This window comes from Lucilia sericata, unplaced genomic scaffold (assembly GCF_015586225.1).
Source record: "Lucilia sericata isolate MDLA Ls3-8-SP2 unplaced genomic scaffold, ASM1558622v1 Contig000082F_arrow, whole genome shotgun sequence".
NCBI lineage: Eukaryota > Metazoa > Arthropoda > Insecta > Diptera > Calliphoridae > Lucilia > Lucilia sericata.
The window spans coordinates 558,322-569,444 of NW_023994115.1; the positions used below are offsets into that span (position 1 = coordinate 558,322).

The window sequence follows — 11,123 nt, forward strand, 5'->3', positions numbered from 1 at the left end:
AAAGAAATTCTGCTAGAATTTTTCGCGCCAAACTGTTTTCTGCGTTTTTTATTTGCAAAAAAATCTGTTGTTGTGTGTGTGCAAAAATCTATAATGACAGAAATGATATTCTTTAAATAAAAAAAATTATTTTTTACTAAAAATTTAAATTAATAACATTGTATGCTATACTACTATACCGAGGGTCATTGTACAAAGAAACAGCAAGTGTTGGGTTGAATTTAGTTAAATTGTTAATAATTATGATGAAATTTTTTTAAGGCAGGGTTTGTTTTCATTTAATACCCAAAAGTGTTTATCGAAATCGATATTTGGCATATTTGTGAGATCTAGAAGATTAAAAAAATGTAAGTAATGGTGTTAATTAATTATTTATTTGTCTATAAAGAACGTCTTTCTTTTCAAGAAGAGAGACCATCATGATGTCTCCTGGAAGAATGCCCACAAGAGAGTGGCAATTGTATACCTCCCTAGTAGCCTAGGCGGGTGGTGGTCGGTCGGCTAGTGGTGACATGGTATATTATCACCTAGAGGCAATGGAAGGAAGCTGATTGCCGTATTCAGGGGGTATCCTTGAGATACATACTTATTATTATACCATTGATCTCAGCTGAATCACTACCATACACCTATAATAGAGCGCGATGTCTGTCAGGTGTGCCTTTCAGTGAAGCTCTTGTTGTCTCCAAACACTATGGTGGCCGAATATTTACAAGAAACAATTGTTAAGCCGCCTTTTATACATATTTATAGCTTTGTAGAGAATGTCTTCACGGACCTAGAGGATATAACCTGGCTAGGTATGTAGATGTTGTTTGGGCTTAAATATATTATAGGTATAACTCTCCGATCATGAAAAAATGTATACCACATATAAAGCTTTCAATTCTATGACTTGTGATATATGTCTTTTGGTCAACAAATGTATAGTTTTGGAGTTATAGACCATCAAAGTTAAATTTATATATATTCAATATCTTCTCTAATTATGAACCGATCCTGACAATATATATATCGTTAGAAAGAGCTTTGAAATACCTTTTCAAAGATATATAATATGACCGCATTTATTAACCCTTTGAGAACAAATTCCACAAAAAGTATTTTTTATATAGAGTTTTTTGATGAAAGTGCCTTTATTTCATAAATCCATCGATATAATGGTACCGATAAATATCGAGAAAATTGTAGAAAAGATTTCAAGCTTTCTTTTGATGTATAGATATGTGCTAATATCTTAATAAATGGGGATGATATTTAAGTTTAAAAATAGTAAAGAGAGACAGTGACAAAAAAATTCTTAAGTTATTTAAAAAAGTGAAAAATTATTTGAAAAAAATCGCGCGATTTTTTTCAAACAATTTTTCGTCTGCGGCGCTATTCTCCAATTTTCGAATGTTTACCCACAAAAATTCGTATTTTTTTTTGGGGGTTTACAAATACAACATTTCATTACCCAAAAAATTTAAAAAATTGTTCGGGTCCGGCGCTACATACCCATTTCCGAATATTTACCCAGAAAAATCGCAATTTACTCAATATACATAAATCGGTACCTTCTTATGAATGAATTTTTGATATAACAGAACTTTTATTAACAAAGGTTAATATAACAAGTAAGAAGTCTATATTCGCCTTTGCCGAATCTTATATACCCTTCACCATAATGTGTTTAAAAAATATTAATTTTATAAAATGTCAATTTATTTCATCTTCCCGACCCTGTCATAACTTAAGCAAAACAAGAGAAACAACAACAATGCTAAACGAAATAAAAAACAGAAAAAACAAAATACACAACGTAATGAAACCACAGCCATCCAAACATTAGAAACAATATACACAAAAAAACAAAATACACAAGGCGATGAAGCCACAGCCATCCAAACATATGAAACGAAATACATACACAAAAAACAAAAACAAAACACACATCGCAATGAAACCAACCTTTTATACAATAAGCAGTGTTGTTGTTGCTTTTTTGATGAAATTTTCAGAGGTTGTCTCGGATTTTTGCTCATATCTCCGTTATTTATGGACCGATTTTGCTGATTTTCAATAGGAAACTTCTCGAAAGTATATCCAACAGAATTATTGAAGATTTGGATCCCGAAGATATCTAGGGTCTTCAGAAAATTGATTTCAACAAACAGACAGACAGACGGACATAGCTTAATCGACTCCGCTATCTATAAGGACTCGGAATATATATACTTTATAGGGTCGGAAAATTATATTGTAGAAATTACAAACGGAATGACAAACTTATATATACCCTTCTCACGAAGGTGAAGGGTATAAAAAGCACAGTTTGTATTAATCCTTCTCAATAGGCTAATAAATTAGCTTCTATTATATATCGTTGGAAAGGTATTTTGATGTAATTTTCAATACTTTATGTATATTTAGTTTAGTACTTTATATAGTTATACTTTATTCCTGCCAAAACAATAGCAATTAACTAATATCAAATAAAAAACATCAATTTTAGGTACTTTAGGTAGAAATTACAAACGGAATGACAAACTTATATATACCCTTCTCACGAAGGTGAAGGGTATAAAAAGCACAGTTTGTATTAATCCTTCTCAATAGGCTAATAAATTAGCTTCTATTATATATCGTTGGAAAGGTATTTTGATGTAATTTTCAATACTTTATGTATATTTAGTTTAGTACTTTATATAGTTATACTTTATTCCTGCCAAAACAATAGCAATTAACTAATATCAAATAAAAAACATCAATTTTAGGTACTTTACATTATTCCACCTACAATATCGTCTATATTTATTAAGATATTAGTATATATCCATACATCAAATGAAAGCTTGAAATCTCTTCTGCAATTTTTCCAATATATATCAGTAACGTTATATCGATGGATTTACGAAATAACGGCATTTTTGTCAAAAAACTATATAAAAAATACTTTTTGTGGAATTGGTCCTCAAAGGGTTAATAAAAAGGATCATATTATATAAAAGGTATTTCAGAGCTCTTTCTAATGATATATATATTGTCCGGATGGGTTCTTAAATAGAGAAGATATTGATAATATATTTAACTTCGAAGGTCTATAACTCCATAACTATACATTTGTTGACCAAAAGACATATATCATAAATCATAGAATTAAAAGGCCTATAAGTGGTAAAATGTTTGTCAAAATTGGAGAGTTATACCCAATGTATATTAGTTCCGCTTTATGTCGACTTTAGATCCCTTATAGTTGTCACACTATACCAAATAAGCATTCTTGCTGGAATTAAAGTTTAAAACAAGTTTAATTCCAGTCAAACATTCAAATTTCAAGTGTTGAAATTCACTTTCATTACACTTTAATTCAATAGCATTCTCCAGTGAAAACGAAACTTGAATTCAAGTCCAACATTAGAATCTTTTTACAGTATAATTCAATGCACGAAATCTATATATGTACGTACATATATAAAATTCTAACGTTACTGACTGACTGACTGATTCATCATCGCACAGCCTAAACGGTTTTAGCTAAAGAGCTGAAATTTGGACAGAAGGTTGGTCTCCCACCAAATAGATCCACTAAGACGGGATTTTTGGAAATTCGAATGATTAAGGGGTTAAAAATGGTAAAAATGGGTAAATTCGGTAACCTCATATCTCCTTAACTATAAAAGATACAAAAACAGTTTAAAGCTTATCGTTATTCATTTAAAAAATAAGCGGACAGGTGTCTGGTACTTTTTTCAAATTCGGCCCCTTTGGGGAATAAACGGGTAGAAACTGTAATTTGGTACTTCTTTTGCACCCCATGTATCTTTTAAACCAGAGAACATTAAAAAAATATTTTTGAATCCTCCATAACTTGATAATAAAAATATGAATTTTGTACTTTTTGGATATTCGGACGTTTTAGGGGGTGAAAATTGTACCTATTTTTGGTACTTTTTTATGAAACATTGTTTTTGGTTTATTTATCCCAATACGATGTTGCAACTTTTTGGAACAGAATTTTTATTTCGTTAATGGGGAGGAAAAAAGTACAAAAAGGGGTAAAAACGGGATATTCGATTTTATTCAAGAAACACTAAATATGCTACTGGGGTGTTATTTGGAACACCGGTACCAAGTGATATTTTTTGGTACTTTTTCATTCTCCAACTTTTTGAGTTTTCTATGATATTGAAATCGAAACATGAAATTAATAATTAAGGTACTTTTTGAGTTTTCTATAAAAATTTAACCTAGAAACATGAAATTAAGCATTTAAAGCCCCAAGTAAATGAGAATCTTTACTTCTGGTACTTTATCGTACTTCGACTGGTACTTTTTAAGTTTTCTATAAAATTAAACCTTGAAACATAAAAATAAATATGTAGAGCCCGGAGTAAATTAGAATCTATAAAAGGGGACATTTTGGTACTTTTTCGTTCTTCGACTGGTACTTTTTGAATTATTTATAATATTGAACCTAGTAACATGAAATTAAGCATGTGGAGCCTGGATTAAGTGATAACCTATAAAAGGGGACTTTTTGGTTGTTTTTCGTTCTTCAAATGTACTTTTTGAATTTTCTATAATATTAAACTTTGAAACATGAAATTAAGCACGTAGATTTTTTCATTTAAATTTAATAGTTTAATAACAAACTTTTTTAAATCACAGAAAGGGTCCATTTAAAAAAAAAAATAAATTTAAACAAATTGGAAATAATGAAGAAATAGCTATCTAAACTCGTTTGAGCTATTTTTTGATAGGACCAACAGGTGGAACGTTACACTTATTTGAATAAAACCATGTATGACCAAAATGTCCAACTTTTTCAACCTCTTTGTGATCCCTTTGATTGATGTTGTTCTGGTTCTCATTATCCCCAACTGGACCTATTTCATTTGCCTTTTTTTTTTTAAAAATCTTGACACTTGTTGAAACTTTTAAAACCGAATTTTGTGTTCTGCAAATCGAAATTTTATTTGAACGTAGAATTCAGAAAAATAAACATATTTTAAAAAGTGCCCATAGCATTTATATTATGTTACAATTGTATTAAAAAACGCAGAAAAATAATTATTTAATTTATTAGAATAAAATTACATTCTATTTACTTTCGACTAGAACTGTGTACTCGGTTTTAAAACGAAAAAAATTATGCGAATTCGTTTTTAAACGAAAAATTTACTCCGATTCAGTTTACAGAATAGACAGGACTATGTAATATTATTTTGCCCAAATTGGCTTTTTTATATTACTGAATAAATAAAAAAAATAAGTTTGTTTTTATGTTATTGATCATTTTCTTAATGCAAAATTTTTTAGAAACTGATTTTTTGCATGATGTTTTATATGGGAGATAGGCTCAAATATAGGCCGATTTGTCGCGCAGGATTCTGATTCAAACCCAGCAATTTTTGCTGATATCGACACACAAACACGTATATTGCTTTGTTTGTTGCTGAGCCTGAGTAAAAATTCTTGTGGTCATAATGATTTTTTAGGGAATTATTAAGTTAAGAATTATAATTTACCTTAGTGAGAAGTGTATATAAAGTTTGTTATTCTGTTTGTAATTTTGGAAGTGTATATTTCGAGTCCTTATAGATAGCGGATTCTACTTATATATTTGTATTTAATGAAATCAATTTTCTGAAAATCCCAAATTCAACGGGATCCGATGAATGGATGATTACTTTGTAACTAACTATAAGTTAAAAATTCTACTTCAGAAATATGCATTAATTAAAATTTTAACGAATTTTATTTACAACTAACTGATAAGCCTTCCATTAAATACAAGATTCTTGAAGTTAGTTAAATTATATAAAAAAACAAATAGTTCTTTTTTGATTTAATAAAATCGGCAATTTTTTTTATCAATAACAAAATCACACAATTTTATAAAGGGTCTTTTTGTTCCATGTTTTTTTGTCTCTTGTATATTTCGTTTTAATTATCAATATTTCTTATTTTGTAATTAGATGATTTAAAGATTGACTACTAAATTTATTTAGTTACAAGTTTTCTAAAGAAGATGGCGGTGTTGAAAATTATTAGTACAATCCTGTACAAAAGTATTGGAGTGCGGCGGTGATGTTATGAGTGAGATATTACTTTTTGCCTCCCAAAATTTTTGTTGCAGCTTCAATGACATCTTTAGGTTGGGGCAGTGCATTGGCTTCTAATGTTTTGGCATATGGCATGGGTACATCAACACCACACACACGCCACACTGGGGCATCCAAGTGGAAGAAAGTCTCATCCTCCATAACGCGAGCACAAATTTCAGCGCCGACACCTAAAGTATGGTGAAGAAAACAGTTTTATTTTTTTTTTTTTTAATATCAGTAATAATTTTTGAAATATTTTCAAACAAATTTTTTAAATTTTTAAAAACAAAAACAAGTTTAGTTTCTGGATCTTATTCATAATAATTTACCAATATTCTTACAAAATTTCTTGTAAGTTAGCTAAAAGTTTACTTTTACTTTTTTTATGTTTTATTGTTTTTCATTACTCTTAACTTCATTTTAACTTACCGCTTTGAGGCCAGCCCTGTTCTACTGTAATCAAATGATGAGTTTTTCTAACGGAATTGAAAATAGTTTCAACATCCAAGGGACGAATTGAACGCAAGTTAATGACTTCAGCATCAATACCTATAAAAAGTAAACAAAATTAAAGAAAATTTTCTTAAAATTATATATTATAATACTTACCCTTCTTGGCCAATTCGGCAGCTGCTTGAAGACTGATTTCTACAGCTCTGGAATGGGCAACAATGGTTACATTTTTGCCGGGTTTCATGATTTTTGCCTTGCCAATGGGCAATACGAAATCCTTATCCAAAACCTTGGGGTCTATGGGATAAGATGAGCCATATAGAACTTCATTTTCCAAAAATACAACTGGATCAGGATCGCGAATGGCAGCTTTCAAAAGACCTCTGGCATCTTCGGAATCATAGGGGGAAATGACCTTTAGGCCGGGACAATGAGCATACCAAGCGGCAAAACATTGTGAATGTTGAGCAGCTACACCCATGGCAGCACCATTAGGTCCACGGAACACTATGGGTACATTGACTTGACCGGCGGACATGTAAAAGGTTTTGGCAGCAGAGTTGATAACCTTAAGGAGGAATTTGTATTTAAAAAAGAAAAAAATATTGAAAAACAACTCCCCTTATAGGAAGCAGGAAATACCAACAATTGTGTTTCTTATAAATTCATTGAATTTATGTTGTGGTTTATTTAACAAACTTTCTTTTACAAACATTTATGAACTAATTTATTTTAAGTAGAAATTATTACTTTATTTCAAACCCAATTTTTCCTTGATTATAAAAGCAGGCAAACGACGTCCCTTCCAGTAACGCGGCAGTGGTGTCTCCTTAGCTTTCTGTAATTTATCCGCCACAAATTTCTCAGCATTAAATGCTTCAGCATCTTTTATTTGTGCTATCAGTTTAGCCTGGAATGCTTTCTCTTTGCGCATTTCACGTCTTTGACGTACCTTGGCCCATTCGAATTTCATCTTACGACGCAATTTTTTCAACTTATGTTTCTTCATTTTACGACGTCTAACCACTATCATGCGTGCCGCTTCCATTTTATCTTTTTTTCCTACAGTGGGTGCACGTATTTGATTGATTTCATTTAGAATATCACCAATTTCATCTAACCAATTTTGTTTCGTGGGATCACCAATTTGTTTCTGATTTAATACATCTCCTATGGGCAAGGGATTATTTTGTGGCCTGACAACAGCATAAATTGGTATAGTGTTGGAGATGGTATTGGGCCGAGTAAGACCATTGTATGAATGCATAAGACGCATTGATGTTGAATTGCTGTGTGTAGGTTTCAAAAGAGAGCCCTGTTGTTATAATTGGATAATATGGGTCAATTGCAGTGAAAATAATTTAGATTAGACGTTTTTTCGAAAATGTTAAAAATTTAGAAAAAATACAATTGTAATCTAAGAGTTGTTATTTTGTGGTTTAAAATATTAAGTGATTTTAAATCATTCATACAACTCTTTTTGTTTGTAATCGTTTGAGACTTAACCCATATTATCCCATTATTATTTTTTTACTATTACCAGAAATGTTGAGTATTTTGTAAATTTAAATGTATTTAATTGATATTAAAAACAGCTATGTTTTGTTGGTATTTCCCGTTCATAAGGGTTAATCTTGTTTGCAAACAAATGTAAAACTATTAACTTTATATATACACTTAATGACTTGTTTCTGAGATAATATGAGTTAAAGTTCTACTTAAATTTTAGTTAAAATAACCTATAAATGTTGACATGATTGTCTTTAAGAAAATGTCTAATAAGTTCATTGATATATAAGTAGTGAATTTAAAGGTAATAACCATATCCGTACGGTCTATACCAGAGGACTTAAGATAATGAAGAATATTTGCTGATTATCCGAAATTTTTACTACTAATTAATCAGAGATTTATAACAAAAAGTTCAACTTTTCTAATGAAGTGGCTAAAAAGCTGAAAAATTTGCAAGAACATTTTCTAATGTTTAATATAAAAAACAGCTGGAACCCGTAAAAAAGATTTGAAATCTATCTTCTATTTTCTATATAAATAAAGGAGTAATGAATAATGATAAAATTTCTGAATACTGATAGAATACAGAATGCGGTAGTGCTATTGGTTGGATAGGTCTTGAAAAATAAATTTAAAATTTTCTTAAACATTTTTTATTTCTCACAAATATTTGGCATTGAAAATGGCCTACACTCGTAGCCTACACATTAGGACAATAATAATTTAAAGTTCAATATTAATAGCTTAACAATGTTAAATTTAAATTTTTCAAATTTAGGAAATTTAGTTTTCCATATAACTAAAAACCTTTCCAAAAATGCTAACATTAACAGTAAATTTCAGAAGTAGTATGCACGATATGTTGTCGTGACAAAATCTAGTTATCTTAAAGAACTAACAAATGTAAACAAACATCTTTAAATCATCTTATATTTACGTCATATGCATATTAAAAGATAAAGACAATTTTGATAAAAATTCGTATTGGTCAGTTATTTATGTGTGATTATTACTAAATCTATATTTTCAACTATATGTATGTATATATTTGTTATAAATATAATTAACTTACTTGATCAATAGCTTGCATTGAGAAATTGAAGGTCATGAACTCACAAACGGGACGTAGACCGGCCATAGCAGCACCGACAGCAATACCGGCAAAGCCCATTTCGGTAATTGGAGTATCGATAACACGTTTGTCACCATATTTTTTCCACAAACCACGGGACACCTTAACAGAAAATCAAATTATTTAATAAAGTTAAAAAAAGAACAACAATGTAAACAAATTATAAAATCGACTAAACTGTGACGTCAGAATTGCTACTTTGTTATGGCATGCAATCTTTTTGTTTTTATACCAATGACCTTAAATTATCTTATACAAATACTTTTAGAAAATCCCCCTTCAACACTAATTTATGAAATTTTTTTATTATAAGTGATAGTAAAATATTTTTATAACCGAGTTAAAACCCTCACCCTTTTCTTTTACCCCACTTTATGTAAAACTGACGATTATTATCACCAACTCTTGTTCTATCTCAAAGTCGTTCCACAAAAAAATTAGAGAGCCTAACAAACCATATGAATGCATTGCATTTTGTATATTTGTCTCTCAACTACATATATTATTCTTCTTAACGCAAGTTTACGTAACCATTTCATTTTTTTGCATTTAATTTTAATAGAAATTCACCTTATAAGCACCATCGTATTGGGCCACTTCCTCGCCCAATATAAAGACACGTTCATCACGTGCCATTTCTTCATCCAGAGCACTGTTTAAGGCATCTCTGACGGTCATTTGTTGTGCAGCCAACGATCTGGATGCGGTGGTCGATAAACCACGACGAGCTACGCTCATAACCATTTTCATAGGTTTCATCATTTTGTTGGACAAAATAATGCTTCGTTCGTGTCGTGGAAAAAGAGTAACTGCAATTAAAAGAACCGCGTTTTTTTATTACAACTAATTTATTTAATATGCAATTGTGTAATTTTTTCTCAATTAACTGAAAATTTTCTTTTTTTGCAAGTTTTCACAACACCGTACCGTCGTCGTTCGCAATGCGAGATGTCAATGAATATCTAAATGACGTTTGGAAAATTAGAGTTGATTTTTTGATCGATGTGAACAAAACATACCTATTTAACATACTTTTTCCCAGAGTTGTATAAAAACGTACAAACCTTTGATTTTATTTATTTAGTACTTTTTTAATAAAAGTGCAGTATAGGTACAGGGCACACCATACTAAAGTGTTAAATTTTGATATTAATAAATGTAAACGATTTTCGATAGAGAATTATACCAGAAATAGAAAATTTTAAAAATTCTCTTACACAAATTTTTAGAAAATTCTATTATAGAATATTCGAAAAATTCTCTTACAGAAAATTTTAAAAATTCTCCTACAGGAAATTCAAAAATTCTCTTATCAAAAATTTAAAAAACTCTCTTATAGAAAATTTAAAAAATTCTCTTATAGAATATTTTAAAAAATTCTCTTTTAAAAAAAAAATCTATTTTAGAATATTCGAAAAATTCTCTTATAGAAAATTTAAAAAAAAATTCTCTTATAGAAAATTTAAAAAATTCTCTTATAGAAAATTTAAAAACTTCTCTTGTAGAAAATTTAAAATATTCTCTTATAGGAAATTCGAAAAATTCTCTAATAGAAAATTTAAAAAATTCTCTTATAGAAAATTTAAAACATTCTCTTATAGAAAATTTAAAACATTCTCTTACAGAAAATTGATGCACTTATAGAAAATTTTAAAAATTCTCTTTAGAAAATTTAAAAAATGGTGTTATAGAAAATTTTAAAAAATTCTCTTACAGGAAATTAAAAAAATTCTCTTATAGAGAATTTAAAATTTTCTCTTATAGAAAATTAAAAAAATTATTTTATAGAAAATTTAAAAAACTCACTTATAACTAATTTTTGTAAAATTATTTTATAAATAAATGTGAAAATTTCTAGATACATTTTCTTTCTATATTTTGCTATTAACAAAATCGGTCAGATATTGTGGTGCCAAAAAGAGATATAAAAATTTTCG

The 11,123-nt window shown here is 29.4% G+C and overlaps 1 protein-coding gene across 2 annotated transcripts; it reads right to left on the minus strand.

The window, feature by feature from the left end:
* Positions 1 to 5,724: 5,724 nt before the first annotated feature.
* On the minus strand, positions 5,725 to 10,188 carry LOC119599555 (pyruvate dehydrogenase E1 component subunit beta, mitochondrial). 2 transcript variants are annotated; one of them, XM_037949355.1, is made up of 6 exons: positions 10,114 to 10,188; positions 9,757 to 9,995; positions 9,127 to 9,288; positions 6,699 to 7,110; positions 6,519 to 6,638; positions 5,725 to 6,277 (listed from the first exon to the last, which is right to left on the minus strand). In XM_037949355.1, exons 2-6 carry the CDS (start codon positions 9,946 to 9,948, stop codon positions 6,090 to 6,092), a joined length of 1,074 nt encoding a protein of 357 aa, XP_037805283.1. In that variant the 5' UTR covers positions 9,949 to 9,995; positions 10,114 to 10,188; the 3' UTR covers positions 5,725 to 6,089. The 2 variants fall into 2 exon arrangements, with proteins under 2 accessions (XP_037805283.1, XP_037805284.1); XM_037949356.1 differs by lacking the exons at positions 5,725 to 6,277; positions 6,519 to 6,638; positions 6,699 to 7,110 and adding an exon at positions 7,191 to 7,857.
* Positions 10,189 to 11,123: the final 935 nt, after the last annotated feature.